The 16,472-nt window shown below is 38.2% G+C and overlaps 1 protein-coding gene across 2 annotated transcripts in view; it reads left to right on the top strand.

The window, feature by feature from the left end:
• Positions 1-16,472, top strand: part of PTPRZ1 (protein tyrosine phosphatase receptor type Z1) — a 181,335-nt gene that overhangs the window by 90,374 nt on the left and 74,489 nt on the right. For both annotated transcript variants that reach the window (XM_047763545.1, XM_047763544.1), the window contains exons 3-8: positions 3,599-3,778; positions 6,390-6,541; positions 10,020-10,115; positions 10,618-10,684; positions 15,450-15,607; positions 15,755-15,905. In XM_047763545.1, the coding sequence (XP_047619501.1) occupies positions 3,599-3,778; positions 6,390-6,541; positions 10,020-10,115; positions 10,618-10,684; positions 15,450-15,607; positions 15,755-15,905 (804 nt within the window). The remainder of the gene's footprint in view (positions 1-3,598; positions 3,779-6,389; positions 6,542-10,019; positions 10,116-10,617; positions 10,685-15,449; positions 15,608-15,754; positions 15,906-16,472) is intronic.

The following is a 16,472-nucleotide window of genomic DNA, read 5'->3' as shown; positions in this document are numbered from 1 at the left end:
TATAGGTTGCAGATGTGGCTCGGATCTGGCGTTGCTGTGGCTGTGGTGTAGACCAGTGGCTGCAGCTCCGATTAGACCCCTAGCCTGGGAACCTCCATTATGCTGTGGGTGCCACCCTAAAAAAGATTTAAAAAAAAAAAAAAGGCATGAGGTCTTTTTTTGATATCCTTCTGCAGAAGTTTAGTGGGAACTACTCAACAAAATTGCCATATGACAGTCAGATGTGACCTGCAGTTGAGTTTAGAAATGTTTCTTTAGGAGTTCCCACTCTTGGTGCAGTGGATTAAGAATCTGATAGCAGCGGCTCAAGTTGCAATGAAGGATGTGGGTTCAATCCCTAGCCCAGCACAGTGGGTTAAAGGATCCGGCATTGCTGCACCTGCAGCATAGGTTGCAACAATCATTCAGATTCAATCCCTGACCTTGGAACTTCTGTATGCAGAGGGTATGGCCATTAAAAAAAGAAAGAAAGAAAAAAGAAATGCTTCTTTAATTGGTCAGTTTTCTTTTTTTCCTTCTTGTTGCCATCCTATGTTAGACCTCTGAGTGCTTAGACTCACAAACAAAAGACATCCTCATTTTTTTTTTATTAAAATATAGGTGATTTATAGTGTTGTGCCAATTTCTGTTGTAGAGCAAAGTGACCTAATGATAACATATATATAAAAATATGTATACATTCTTTTTCTTGTGTCATCCCCCATTATATTCTCTCCCAATAGACTGGATATAGTTCCCTGCACTATACAGTAGGACCTCATTGCCCATCCATTCTAAATGTAATAGTTTGCATGTACTAACCTCACATTCCCCATTCGTCCTGCTCTCCCCCACCCCCTGGCAACCGTAAGTCTGTTCTCTATGTCAGTGCGTCTGTTTCTGTTTTGCAGATAGGTTCATTTGTGTCATATTTTAGATTCTACATGTAAGTAATGTCATATGATATTTATCTTTCTCTTTATGACTTATTTCACTTAGTACAAAAATCTCTGGAGTTCCCGTCATGGCACAGTGGTTAACGAATCTGACTAGGAACCATGAGGTTGCAGGTTCGATCCCTGGCCTTGCTCAGTGGGTTAAGGATCTGGCATTGCCATGAGGCTCAGATCCCGCATTGCTGTGGCTCTGGCATAGGCCGGAGGCTACAGCTCCGCTTAGACCCCTAGTTTGGGAACCTCCATATGCCGTGGGAGCGGCCCTAGAAAAGGCAAAAAGACAAAAAAAAGAATCTCTAGTTGCATCCATGTTTTTGCAAAGAGCATTATTTTTCTTTTTCATGGCTGAGTAATATTCCATTGTGTATATATACCACATCCTCTTAATCCATTCATCTGTCAATGGTCATTTAGGTTGTTTCTTTATCTTGGCTATTGCGAATAGTGCTGCTATGAACATAGGGGGTGCATGGATCTTTTTGAATTATAGTTTTGTCCAGATATTTGCCCAGGAGTGGGATTGCTGGATCATATGGTAGTTTTATATTTAGTTTTCTGAGGAATCGCCATACTGTTTTCCATAGTGGTTATACCAATTTACGTTCCATTAAGGGCATATTCTAAAGTTAGACCCAAAAGTCTTGCTGAGGAGGGAAAAGAGGCTCCAAGATGGCTTCTGTGTTTAGGGGAAGGTGAAGATTGTAGGATGAAATTGTTGCAGGGCAGAAGTCTCGGTTGCGGACATGCTAAGCTAGAATCCACGTAAAGATAGGCACCATGATATGGAAAAAAACAGGTTATAAATCATATGCAGTGTTACTAGAGACTTAAAATATTGTATTTCTGTGTGCCACAATTATGAGACTCTTCCTAAGGAATTTATTGTACCGTTTTAAAGAATTTAAGCAAGAAAAAGGGTCTTATTGATTTGTGTTGCAATTTCTGTTTCTGCTTTTTTATTGACAGTAGTAAAATAAGTGTTTTCTTGTCTCCATGCCAATGATCTTTACATTGAAATTAACATATTATTACTTGAATCTTGAAAGCTGCTCCTAGAAGCCAAAATATGCATCCCCCTGCATTTTTAAAGCATATTGTATTCAAGTACTCTCTAAGAAGAGAGCTAGACCTTAAAAGAAGTTTTCAGCGCCTTTTATTGATTCTGGTGGATGCCTCACTAGGAGATGAATTACCTAATTTTTCCAGGCTGTAGAAGCAGTTTCATGGTGTGACTAATTATTATTTCTTTCCTGGGTTAAATTATGCAAAATCAGCTTTGTCACATTATGAGAGCTTGCATGGAAATCAATCCTCACTGATTCCCTTATCACAAAAAGAAGATAGACTCGAGTTAGATGAAGAGTATGTTTTCTTATCATTTGTCTGAACATCAGTCATGTAAAATCATGGCCTTATGCATGTGAAAGAATATAAGCTGCTGCCTGTTTTTTCTTTCATTGGATATCTACAGAAATGCTGGAGTTAAGCCTAAGAGCAAAGTTAAGGCTTGGACTCACAACACTTCATATATTTTAATAGATCTTTAAATGAAACATACCCATTCTTAACACTGCTTGGGTGCTAGCTAAGTTAATGTCCAATGAAATAAGGTTATGAGAGATGGTTTGTGGTTTCAGGTAGTGGTGAAATAGAGGCAACATAAGATAGTTTTGGTTTAGTAGACTATTCATTCTGTGGAACAGATGAAAATTCACTTCACTCTAAGAAAAAATCTTTATAGAAAGCCCTGTTTTAGTTATCTTATTGTTAAATGAAGTCTGGTAGGTTTTATTAATAGGAAAAAAGGGAGGCGAGGGGAAGGAAGGACCTATTTCAAGGATAGCCTGGTGATTACAATTTTATAAATTCGATCCTGAGCAGATGGCAATTAAGCCATATTCCTTAATGGCAACAATGAGAGAAAGTCTAAAGGGGCCTCCTCCCATGGAGAGTGCTGAAGAAGTCAGAATTCAGCTTCTATCACCTGGACACCCACCAGCCTGGAACCTTGAGCTGAGACTTACTACCTGATATGACAATTAGGTTTTCCATTGATTTGGAAGAGCGTGATGACTATACAAGGCTGCTGTTGAACCATGCACTTGTTCTATAAGCATCTTTTTATAGTGTATTGTATTAAAACCCAGACTCTAAATCTAGGCATACAGTTGTTTCTCAGTATGGGAGCGGGGGATTGGTTCCAGGATTCCCTTGAATACCAAAACCTTCAGATGCTCAAGTCCTTTATGTAAAATGCCGTAGTATTTGCATATAATCAACATACCTCCTCCTCTATTCTTTAAATCATTTCTACATTACTTATAATACCTAATGCAATGTAAATGCTATGTAAATAGCTGTAAATACAATGCAAATGATATGTAAATAGTTGCCAGCACTTGGCAATTTCAAGTTGACTTTATGGAACATTCTGGATTTTTTTTTCCAAATATTTTTGCTTTAAATTTGGATGAACCTGCAGGCACGAAATCTGTAGATATAGAGGGCCAACAGTAATTGCTTTAAGAATTGGTTTAAAGGTGTCTCAATTTTTCCTACTATTGTATCTATTTTAATGCTATGTGTTAACTACTTTATAATATAAAAGTCAGCTATTGCATGGTACTTTAAGAATCTAACTTCTTACCTTCCCCCCACCCCAGGAGCACTGAATCAAAAAAACTGGGGAAAGAAATATCCAACATGCAATAGCCCCAAACAGTCTCCTATCAATATTGATGAAGATCTTACACAAGTAAATGTGAATCTCAAGAAACTTAAATTTCAGGGTTGGGATAAGACCTCTTTGGAAAACACATTCATTCATAACACTGGAAAAACAGGTAAGATGTTTGCATTTTGTTTGTGACTTTAATATGTTTATCAGACCTAGAGTATGTTTAGGTTATTTTCATCTTATTTTCCTTTGAATAAGGTACTATAAATTGAATAGAAACTATGGCTAGAAAAAAATCAAGTATAGCATAGAAAATTGGAAGTTTAGGTATTTTAAAAATGTGTACAAAAAATTAAATGACCAAAGTTATCATGTCATATTCTCCAGCAGTATAACAGTGAAGATGCCTCCACTGAAAGAGATGATAAAGATAATGTAATATGTAGCTAATGTAATTTAATAACTTCATCACTAGTTAATCACTTAGTGAATGGGGATTTCTTTTTCTTAGGCATTTTGTTTGATCTTGTCTGCTCAGCCTTGTGCTATATTAAACATTTGGACGTGAAAATAGCAATCTACTATACTTGAATTTTAAGAAATCACTAGCCCTTCTGTATAGAAAGTTTAATATTATATACCAAACTTAGGAAGCAGTCTCTAAGTTTTTTTTCTTGGTATGCAACATATAATACCATAGAAAATAGCCAAAAAAGTTTTCAAAAGTGAAACAGCATTCTTTTTTCTGATATTGTATTTGAAATGAAATTAGATGTGTATCAGAAGTTATGTAAAAACAAATATACTTATAGGAAAAGATTTAAAAAATACTCACTGTAATAATAGCTATATTGGGGTGGTTTTGGCATTAGTACATTTTTTCTCTATTTTTCATATTTTGGTAATATAATTATTTGAGTGTGGCTATTTAATTTCAAGTCCCATGAAGGTAGGAATTTTTTTGTATCAGTGCCTAATACATATTAACCATTCTGTGAATATTTGTTGAATGAATAAGAGAATTATTACATGTTATATTATTAATTAAATACATTGAATATCTTGTCCCAAATCTTGACGTTTTAATTATCAGTTTTAAAGGATGTTATAAAGCATGTAATCTCTGTTTATTTTTCTTAGTGGAGTGTAGTCAAGCATTTGCTCTTTAGAGCCATGATTTTTAGGTTTACTACTGGCTATTTAAAGCACAGTTTGAGATTCCTATTGTGGCTCAGCAGTAACGAACCCAACTAGTATCCATGAAGATGCAGGTTCTATCCCTGGCCTCACTCAGTGGGTTAAGGATCTGGCATTGCCGATCACAGAAAAGGTTGGATCCCACATTGCCATGCCTGTGGTGTAGGTGAGCAGCTGCAGCTCCCATTTGACTCCTAGCCTGGGAACTTCCATATGCCGCAGATGTGGCCCTAAAAAGACCAATAAATAAATAAATAAGTAAATAAAGCACAATTTGGAAGCTTGAGCAAGTTACTTAACCTCAACGTGACTCAACTTCCTTATCTGTAAAATAGAGATTGTAATGGTATCTTCTTCCTAGTGTTGTATAAGGATCAAATATTTAATGCCTATGAAGTAGGATAATGGATGGCATGTTGTCAGTGATAAATAAGTGTTGACCATTATTATTGTGCCTGTTATTATTCATGAAAGTTTATGTCTCTGGTTGGCTGGTATCAACTGAAAAAAAAAAAAAAGCACAACCTAAAAGTTAAGCATTATGTTTTATTCAGCAGACTTTACACTGGCCATTGCATTCAGTTCCAAGTGCCAAAGGTGGTTTCTGCCTGTTGGAACAAAGGCTGTTTAAATCTGATTGAGAGGCATTGAAATCTTGCGTTAGGCTCTCAAGAGAATCATTCATCTCCAGATGTCTCTTAAAATACAGTCAGATAGTATCTGCTATGGAACTCAAACAGGAGAGTTTAAGATTCTGAGAGTTGTCACCGAGGGTTCAAACATGAGATGGCTAAAACCCCTTCAGTAGAAAGGGGTCTCTCTCTTTCCTTGCCACGGTCCAGGACAGAAGTTCTGAAGCCTGATGAAGCCTGGGGTGATGCCTGGAGGCACAAGGAGTTGGGACAAAAACAGCAGCCTGGGAGTTCCTGTCCTGGATCAGTGGTTAACAAATATGACCAGGAACCATGGGATTGAGGGTTCGATCCCTGGCCTTGCTCAGTGGGTTAAGGATCCAGTGTTGCCATGGGCTGTGGTATGGGTTGCAGACTTGGCTCAGATCCCTGTAGCTCTGGCATAGGCCGGCGGCTACAGTTCCGATTAGACCCCTAGCCTGGGAAACTCCATATGCCTGGGGTGCAGCCCTAGAAAAGACAAAAAGATAAAAAACAAACAAAAAAACAGCAGCCTGATAAGGAGTAGAAATGGGCTGAGTGTGAGAAGGTAGAGGTACAGAATTTTCTTCTTCCCACTCTTCTTTCTTTTTAACTGTTGCCTCACTACCTTCTCATGCCCAGGGCTTCGTCCAGCAATCTCAGGACACCAAACAAGCAAGGCAGGTGGACTGACCATCTCCTGCTTTTAGTATTATACGGCATTTCAGGCCTTAACATTTATTTTACATTTGTAGCAATAGGATACATTAAGTATACTATGCAGAGTTACAACGTTCAGCTTCCAACATAGTGACTTTTTTTATTTTATAAAATAAATTATTTTCTTAATGTACTTGAATTGAAGAAAATTTAAATTTGTCATTTTGAATTTCAGAAGCTTAGATGCAATTTTGTTCTTTTTTTAAGTGGAAATTAATCTCACTAATGACTACCGTCTCAGTGGAGGAGTTTCAGAAATTGTATTCAAAGCAAGCAAGATAACGTTTCACTGGGGAAAATGCAATATGTCTTCTGATGGATCAGAGCACAGTTTAGAAGGACAAAAATTTCCACTTGAGGTAAGTCAGTAGTTCCACTTGTTACTATTTTTACTTTCTGAATCATTGGGATTTTATTTAGCATATAGTATGATTCATTTATAATCACACTTTAGAATTTATACAGTAATATTTTGTTTACTTGGTTAATATCTGCCTTCCCCCCAGACTAAATTTAATAAGACCCATATTTATTTTTCCACTTCCTGGTAATTCAAGTGTCACGTTTTAAATGACCAATAAATGTTGAGTGAATGAATGAAATTCTTTCCATAACCCAGTAGGAAAAAAAGAGGAAAATATCATCAGTATACTGGAGAATCAAAAAACCTTAAGTTAAAATGAGAAAAATTTTCAAATTTAAAATCAGCAAAGTAGAAGTTCCCATTGTGGCTCAGTGGTTAATGAATCCGACTAGGAACCATGAGGTTGCTGGTTCCATCCCTGGCCTCGCTCAGTGGGTTAGGATCTAGCGTTGCTGTGAGCTGTGGTGTAGGTTTCAGACGAGGCTCGGATCCCCCGTTTCTGTGGCTCTGGTGTAGGCCGGTGGCTACAGCTCTGATTAGACCCCTTCCGTATGCCACGGGTGCGGCCCTAGAAAAGGCGGCCCTAGAAAAGGCAAAAATAAAAATAAAATAAAATAAGCAAAATAAATACATTTGTAATAAATAGTGCACAGTGAAATGTGTAAACAAGCCTGAAGAAAGTATAAATTGGTAGACTTTCAGGGAAGCAGCTTGCTTGTTTTTATCAAAAACTTTAAATGTTTTATTCTCAATACTGACATTTCAATTTGTAACCATTTAGTCTAAAGAGTAGTTAAAGACAGCTCAAAAATTTGTGCAAAGATTTATTTTTACTAATAAGAATTGAAACAAAAGGAAATGATTAAATACATTATGATGGATTAGTATAGATCTTGTAAAATCGTGTTTTTGAATGATTTATTTACACACAAAAAAAGGTTCAAAATAGGATACTAATGCTTTTAAAAAGCAGAATGTGGGAGTTCCCTTGTGGCACAGTGGGCTAAGGATCCAGCTTTGTCACTGCAGCAGCTTGGGTTGCTGCTTTGGTGAGGGTTTGATCACTGGTCTGGAAACTTCCACATGCCATGGGGTGGCCAAAAAAAAACAAGTGGAATGTAAAATAGGATACATAATAGTAGCATTCCAAATTTTGTAAAATGTGAAACTAATTAATTAGTGGCTGAGAGTACAGAGTCTGGGTCAAATGGACGAAACTTGAATACTGGCTTCATCATTTAAATAGTGGTTATATGACATTGTGCGACTTGATTTCCCTAAGCTTCTGTTTCTCTTCTGATAAATTGACATAATAGTAGTAGCACTTGTCTATAAAGCTATTATGAGGATTAAATGAGAGATTGAATTGTTACCATTGTAAAAATAATTGGGAGTTCCCATCGTGGCGCAGTGGTTAACGAATCTGACTAGGAACCATGAGGTTGCAGGTTCGATCCCTGCCCTTGCTCAGTGGGTTAACGATCCGGCATTGCCGTGAGCTGTGGTGTAGGTTGCAGACGCGGCTCAGATCCCGAGTTGCTGTGGCTCTGGCATAGGCTGGCAGCTACAGCTCCGATTAGACCCCTAGCCTGGGAAACTCCATATGCTGCGGGAGCGGCCCAAGAAATGGCAAAAAGACATAAATAAATAAATAAATAAATAAATAAATAAATAAATAATAATAATTGAAGGAAACCAAGAAAACATTAACAGTGATTTTCCCTGGGTGATGGTATTATAGGTGCCTTTTCTTTTCTCCTTTAAAATTCCTATATTTTTTATATTACCTACAATAAAGCTGTTTTATAATCCAAAATAGTTATGATAATAAAGGTGAGTTAGTTATTTCATGACAGATTTAAAAATGTTAATGTGGATAAGCACATTCAAATTTATGGGTATAATTTTTTTGATATATTAAATATCCTTAAAGAAAAGTGTATTTGTCAAATTTGGTTTGCAAAAATACAAAAGTTAACTCATAAAACACACAAGAGTCTTATTTTGGAGCGTTTCACTTTCTCTCAAGACTACTTAGAACAAAGATGAAATACCAAGAAAAACCCTAACAATAACAAAAGCCATGATTCAGTGAAATAAATTTTACCGAATCCATGTACTTAACCTCATATATTTTTCTTATTTAAAAACCTCTCAAGTCGTCTCGCAGAAATGTCTTTGTTGTTTGGTTTTTAAAACACTCTCCACATAATTTTGCAAGCAGGGAAATTGGGGGGCATCCTTGATTTGCTTGTTCTTTGGGGCCTCCCACATCCTCTAATCAAATCCCCTTAGTTCTGCCTCTAAAGCGTGTGAGAGGCCAGAAAAAGGTTCAGACCATCTCAGCTTCTGACTTGGATTTGCAAGTCCCTGCAGCTAGTTTCTCTCCCGTCTCCATCCCTTCGCTGTACCCTTTCCTCTAGCCCTGCCCCCTCCCCATCAAGGACTTGGCATTGCCCTGGCCTCACAGCCAGTCCCCTTGCGGCCCCTGCCTGCTGCCTACCCCTGCAGCCCCCTCTCTCCTCCTCTCACACGTGCTCAGCTGAAATCCTAACAAACTACCTTGTTTCCTATACTTCTCATACTTGCTTGCCTGTAGGTTATTTCCTAGCCAGTCCCTCTGACTTGAACCCACATTCACCTCTTCCGCCTTTTCATCTCTCTGCTTTAAAGCCACTCGTGCTTCAGGGGTCAGCTTAGAAATCTTTTCTCTGGAGAGGTTTTGGTGACTACCCAAGGTGGGAGCAAATGTCTTCTGCTTCACACTCATTATTTCTCTGATCATAGCCCTAACCGCACATTAATCTTCTCAGAGGCTTTCTGCTCTTCCCTTCATTCTACCTCTAAACCCAAGTTATCTAATTTCCAAGCCCACAAGGCGAGGAGCGCCAACTTGTCAGTAAGAGTAGAGGCTGTTGTGGACGGAAGTAGAGAGGAACAAGGGATAGCCGTGCAGCAGGCAGAGACTTACACAAAGAACTCGAAAGCTCCTTTGGCATTTTCTAGGTAGAAGCAGGGAGCCCTTGAAAGTTCCACTGTTCGTCGAGCACAGGACAGTAATGTCCAAAACTGGTAACTCAGATCATCAAGGGCAGCATGTCCATTCAAGAAAGAATGCAGCCATCCTTGAAAGAATTCCATCAATATAGTTAAAATAATGTTTGATGATTTCCTGCATTTGATAACTGCTCCAGTGTGTTTATTATTCAGCATCCCCTGGAAATCTCAAAGTGGTCATTTCAGTTCGAGATCTAACTTTGAATTTCCTTCTTCACTGAAGGATGGCAAGTGATCCTAACTGTGGTTGTATACACACGTAATTGATCAAATATTTTGAAACGTCGCAAATTGTAGAATAGTGTATAGAATTTTTCAAATACAATGTATTGAACAGGTCGATTGTTTTACTGTCTTTTTGGCTAACATTTGCGAAGTCTTTGTGTGTAATAAAGCCATCATTGTTACATTTATAGATGCAGATCTACTGCTTTGATGCCGACCGATTTTCAAGTTTTGAAGAAGCGGTTAAAGGAAAAGGGAAGTTAAGAGCTTTATCCATTTTATTCGAGGTAATCATTAGAGATGTAGCACTAACTTTTTAATCATGGGAAATGCGAAAAAACGCTGTTTAACAAATAGGAGGGCTCACAAGTAGAATGATAAGTGGTGGTTGTTTTCAAAGAGAGCAACTCCTTGGCTGGGATCTTTCAAAGGGGACTCTTGTATTCATTGGCGCATCACTTCCAGCTGGAGCGAATCTGTGCACTGACACACTGCAAGATTTGCTTTTTGCTTATTTGTACACTCAAAGTGTCATCGTGATACAGCAGAAGTGGGAATTGTAGCAGAAGTGGGAATTGTAGCATTTTAAAATGTCTTTTTCTCAGTGGAAAGTTTAAAAGTTACCTGATTTTTCTTTATTTGTGCTCACCTTGCTGTGAAGAAAAGAATGTGCCTTTTGAGAACATTGCTTTTGAATACTTAAAATGTTATTCACTAATCTTGACATTTTTATTGAACAATCAGTCAAATGTTTTATCCCATTTTTAGAATATCATTCTTCTTTAACAGGTTGGAATGGAAGAAAATTTGGATTACAAAGCAATTATTGATGGAGTTGAGAGTGTTAGTCGTTTTGGTAAGCTATTTGGAGAAATCTCTCCAGATTCCACTTTGGATGGATATGAATTTTTACAATATTATAAAAATCACTTGTCCCAAGGAAGAGGGGAAGGCAATTGTAAAGAGGAGTAATCTTTCACGTCTCACAGTGGATGGTTTATACATTTCTCACTAAAAAACAATTTATCAGAAATTTTTGTCACATAGAAATCATCAGATGTTAATATGAAGAAGTTGAGGTTTTCTGATTTGATTATTGAAAACAAGCTAATCACATCATGCATTAAATGAATTTTTATTCAGTCTTTCCATGTACATCTGTTAAAAACTCTAATTTGTAAACTTGAACCAGTAAATTTTATAAAAAATATACTTAAAATGAAGAGGGAATTGTCACTCAAGTTTGAATGCATTCCCTGGTGGTTTCCTTGGTAAGTCCTTTGCTTTATCAATATGATGAGATGAGATTTTTGGAAGGTGAATGCTTACATAGAACAAGATGCATTATGCTTTTAGGTTCCGCCTGCTATCTCATGGATCTTGTAATTTGCCACAGGATGTGCCTTTGGCAACGCTGGCAAGAGATAGCACACCTGTTGTTATTGTTATTTTATTTTTATTAAGCACCCACAAACAGCGTATTAATGTCCTGAGTTATCAGTAAAGCAAGGATTATTCCTCTCAGAGAACCTGCAGGATTTGAAATCAGAAACAAAACTCACATAGATCCTTTCCTTGAAAGCAGAAGTCTGGCCTGGGATTGATTCGTCTTTGTCAATTACATGTGAGAACCTGAACTGACCACACAGCTCAGAATTTGTGAGCTCTAGCAATGCAGCTTTGTTTACTTTTGAAAGATGCAGTCAAACACGGGATAAAGCTGTTATCCACCTGGATTGCAAAATTCAACATAAGCTACACTTAATTTTTCCCTCATTTAGTCAGAAAGTGAGATCTATGCAGACTGCAGGAAGGCAGCTAGTTTGAATTCCCACACTGAAAATTACGTTAACTACGAATCTGAATTTTCCCAGGCCTTTCACCAGCCTGTGAAGACCACAAAAGTGATGCTGTTATTGGTGGTTAGTACAGATTTGGACAATCGTGGCATGTTGACCACATTCTTGAAGCTTCTTCAGTTGTTTCTGGGGGGGGGGGGTCTCTAGGAGGCTGTCGTATGAGCTTAAGAACCACTTTACTCATGTTCTTTGACTAAAGTTTCCTTTCCAATATCTACTGTCTGTTACCCCTTGTGGGGGGTGATGCTTCTTCAGAGCCTGCTGTCAAATACCACCACAACCCCCCTGGGAATTTGGGTTCCCTAACAGCATTCTGCCTGTGTCCTGGCTCTTAATTTGGAAGCAGCGCAAGTGGTCTCTTGGGCTGTCTGGGAACACATGCTAGTCTGCTTTCTGTTACCAAGTCAACTTCTTCCCTCCTCTTTTACCAAAAAATAAAGTACCCTATGCCTTTCAACTCATTCGCCAGATACTTAATATTTCCATGTACTCAGCAAAGATACCTAAGCCCATGTGGTTCATAAATGATAGAGCCAGGATTTAGATCCTGACTGTCTTAAAATTTGTTCCAATATAGAGAAGAGATTGATATTAGTTACAGGTTTCAGAACACTTAGGAAACACATGCCAATTTGATTTGAATGGTTGTGAGATATGATCTGTCCAAACTAAACCCGTTAAATCTTCCCACAGTTAAATGTTTCCATTTTGAGAGTTCTTGGATTAAATTTAGTCCTATTTCAGAGTCTAGAAAATCCCCCAGCGCCCAATAAACAGAAGACGTCCCAGTACTGGCTGCCAGCCACTGTTGCTGGGGACTTAAAAGCAGTGCTTGTCTTTTTAGAGGGTGACTCAGGAACTGCAGCTAAACTCCCTAGTCCTGCTGCGTATTCTCCGTATGATGTGAATTATTTTAACAAACAGCACTTTTCAACCATCATTCAGGTTATAACATATTATAAGGTGGGCTGGTTGGTCATGTTCTGTATTTCTCACTAAGCGATAAACCCATTTCTCTTTCCTTCCCTCTTGACACCTTTGTTTCTTTCCGTTCCTTCCATCACACCTACTCTATGGTAGGCATCGCTCTAACAGGGGGTGGTGAGAAAGAGGATGATGTTGCACAAAGATGATGCATTAATATTCCCCAAGCAGGGCCTACAAAAGGGAAAACTGTTAGTTGAAATCTTTCAAGTTGCAAGGAAGAGACACACACACCCCAGGTAACATTATCAGTGGTCCTGAAATGGGATTCTCATTAGAATCATTTGCGGTGCTTTCTTAATCACAAATGCAGCCCAGGAATTTGTATAGTGAAAAATCCTCACAGGCAGTGTTGATGTGGCCCCATAGTAAGTCTCACTGTCCTAAGCAGTAAGAATTCTTTCTAAGTGTTTAGTGGCTCTCCCTTTGCACCAGGCCCAACTGTGGTCTTTGTCTTAACGCCCTGTCTCTTTTACCTTCCTCATCTTTCCCCTTCCTTCTGTCAACCTCCCGCGGAAGGAGGATCTGATTGGTTGGTTAATCACTAATTTATGTTCAAAAGAAAAGGATTGGTTGAGTGAGTGACTGATCACACATAGAGCAGCGTTGGCTCAGGTGTGACACTCTCCTGTGTTAGTGGTAGTGAGGTTATTCAGATGAAGTGTGTGTTTTTGCAAGCCACGAAAACCCCCGTTATGAACTCTTTTTTCATGCTACTTCAGAAATCTCAACCTATGCTAAAGTTATGAAGATAATTCTCAGTGTTTTCCTCTAAAGCCTTATTATTCTGTTAACATTTAGATCCACACTCTACTTAGAACTGATTTATGCTTATGGTGTGAAGTAGGGAATAAAGATTTATATTTTTCCTTAAGGATATCCAGTTGATATAGCACTGTTTGTTGAAAAGGCCTTTCATTCATTACATAGTAATTATTTTCTGTCATAAACCAAGTAACCATATATGTGTGGGTCTGGCCTCTTTTCTTTCATTGTTCTCTGTGTCTATCTTTGCATAAAATCTCACTATCATGATTTCTATAGCCGAATATAGTAGGTCTTCTCACTAGAGATCGCCCACTTTGTTTTGGTTGAAGATTGTCTTAACTTTTCTTTGCATTTCCATTTAAATTTTAAAATCAGAATGTCAGTTAATACACACACACCAACCCATCTGAGATTTTGACTAAGAAGTCATTGGAATTCCCTCTGTGGCACAGTGGGTTGAGAATCTGACTACAGTGGTGTAGGTCACTGTGGAGGTGCAGGTTCGATCCCAGCCTGGTGCAGTGGATTAAAGGATCTGGTATTGCTGAAGCTGCATCTTGGGTTCATCCAGTCCCTGACCTGGGAATATCCATATGCCGTGGGTGAGGTCATAACAACAACCAAAAAACATCGTTGACCTCATGAAACAACTTGGGGGAAATCAACATCCTTTTTTTATTAGGGCCACACCTGTGGCTTATGGAAGTTCCCAGGCTAGCGGTCGAATCAGAGCTACAGCTGCTGGCCTACACCACAGCCACATAATGTGGGATCCGAGCCGCGTCTGCCACCTACACCACAATTCATGGCAACACCAGATCCTTAACCTACTGAGCAAGTCCAGGGATCAAACCCACATCCTCATGGATACTAGTCAAATTCGTTTCCACTGCGCCACAACAGGAACTCCCGAAATTCAACATCTTTACAACACTCAGTCTTTCCATTAACATATTCCCACCCTTTTAAGGTTTTGTCTAATTCTCTCAAGGAAGTTTTTAAATTTTCGAAATAGATGTTTTACGTATCACTTGTTAGACTTAACTTGTATTGATATTTGTTGCTATCATGTTATATTGTTTGAAACTTCATTTTCTAGTTTGTTGCCAGTACGTAGAAATAAAATCATCTAGTCACTTATGATGGAGCCTGAAAATGTGAGAAAAAAGAATGTATACATATATGTGTAACTGGGTCCCCAGGCTGTACAGTAGCAAATTGACAGAACACGGTAAACCAGCTATAATGGAAAACAATAAAAATCATTATATATAAAAAATAAAATTAAAAGAAAATAAAAAGCTAGAAAGAAAAATAAATAAAATCAAGTTTTGTATATTTGGTTTTATATGCAGTGAGTTTGCTAAATGCTCTTACTATTCCAGTAGTTGGTAAATTATTTTCAGTATTTCACATACTCAGTTGTGTTATTTGCAGATTATGATTATATCATTTTTCCTGCCCAATATTCATGACTTTTTTTCCTTCTTCTTACTTTATTATAAGTAAGTAAAATAAACAATTCCAGTCCTTAAATTCAGTGTTCGATGGAAATGGAGGTAGTAGGATGTCCTTGTCTTTATCACTAAGGGAAAACCTTTCAGTAAGTCATCCTTAAATGCGATCTTTATCATAGACTTTTGTAGATAATCCTCATCAGAATAAGGTCTTGCTTTTGTTTTCCACAAGCTGGTATTACATCTTAGCAGATGCCTTTATAGTATCCATTGAGATGGCCGTACGATATCTGAATATCTTTCCTATGTAGAAATAATCTCTCCAGCATCTTGCCCGTGTAAAGATAAAACATCTAACACTATGTGGTGATATATGCAAGAAAATTTGGGGTACGCCAGTTTTATCGTTTTGCGATATATCTGAAATGTTCTTAAAATTTCAGTTCTGCTTAAATAATACATATCAAAGCATATGTCTCTGTGTCACAGGACCTTTGAACAGCTAAGCTCCAGTGGTGGAATTTCAGCTGAGATGTATGTTCTTCCTTTGTAGGGAAACAGGCTGCATTGGATCCGTTCACATTGCTGAACCTTCTGCCAAACTCAACCGACAAGTATTACACGTACAATGGCTCGCTGACTTCCCCTCCCTGCACAGACACCGTGGACTGGATTGTTTTTAAGGATACAGTTAGCATCTCTGAAAGCCAGGTAATCTTGGAAATTCAGATGAAGTAATTTGAAGCAACTCAAAAAGAATTATTCTCTAAACTTTGCTGTAGAAAATCTGTTATAAAGCATTCTCTGATTCTTTCGAAGCTGATATGTTGAATTATGTGTTAAATATCTTCTTTCCAGTTGGCTGTTTTCTGTGAAGTTCTTACAATGCAACAATCTGGTTATGTCATGCTGATGGACTACTTACAAAATAATTTTCGAGAACAGCAATACAAGTTCTCCAGGCAGGTGTTTTCCTCATATACCGGAAAGGAAGAGATTCATGAAGCAGGTAGGTATTGGATAACTTTTCTACCACTCCTGTAGATTCAGTTTTTTAGGAGGTAACTGTGGTGTAATGGAAAACACACAAGACTTAGCTTTTTGGAAATATTTTGATTATAGCTTTGTAGCTTTAGGTGAGCTACTTAACGTCTCTGAATCTTGCTTGCCGTATTTATAAAATGGTAATTAAAAATACCTGTTCAGGTGTTCCTGTTGTGGCTCAGTGGGTTAAGAACCCACCATAGTTTCTAAGAAGGTGCGGATTCAATCCCTGGCCTCTCTTGGTGGGTTAAGGATCTGGCATTGCCGTGAGCTGTGGCATAGGCTGCAGATGTGGCTCGGAGCCAGTGTGGCTGTGGCTGTGGTGTAGGCCAGCTGCAGCTGCAACTCCAATTCAACTCCTATCCCAGGAACTTCCATGTACCGAGATGTGTATATGTGCTTAAAAAGGGGGGAGTATATATATAAATATATACTTTCCATGTGAATAACCCCATTTTGCAGATAAGAAGCAGTGAGCTTCAGCAAGGGAAGTAATTTTTCTAAAACGCACAGTAATAGGTGGCCAAGCCGC

Source organism: Phacochoerus africanus, chromosome 16 (genome assembly GCF_016906955.1).
Source record: "Phacochoerus africanus isolate WHEZ1 chromosome 16, ROS_Pafr_v1, whole genome shotgun sequence".
NCBI lineage: Eukaryota > Metazoa > Chordata > Mammalia > Artiodactyla > Suidae > Phacochoerus > Phacochoerus africanus.
Note: the sequence above shows the minus strand (reverse complement) of the source record. Positions and strands in the feature narration are given on the sequence as shown.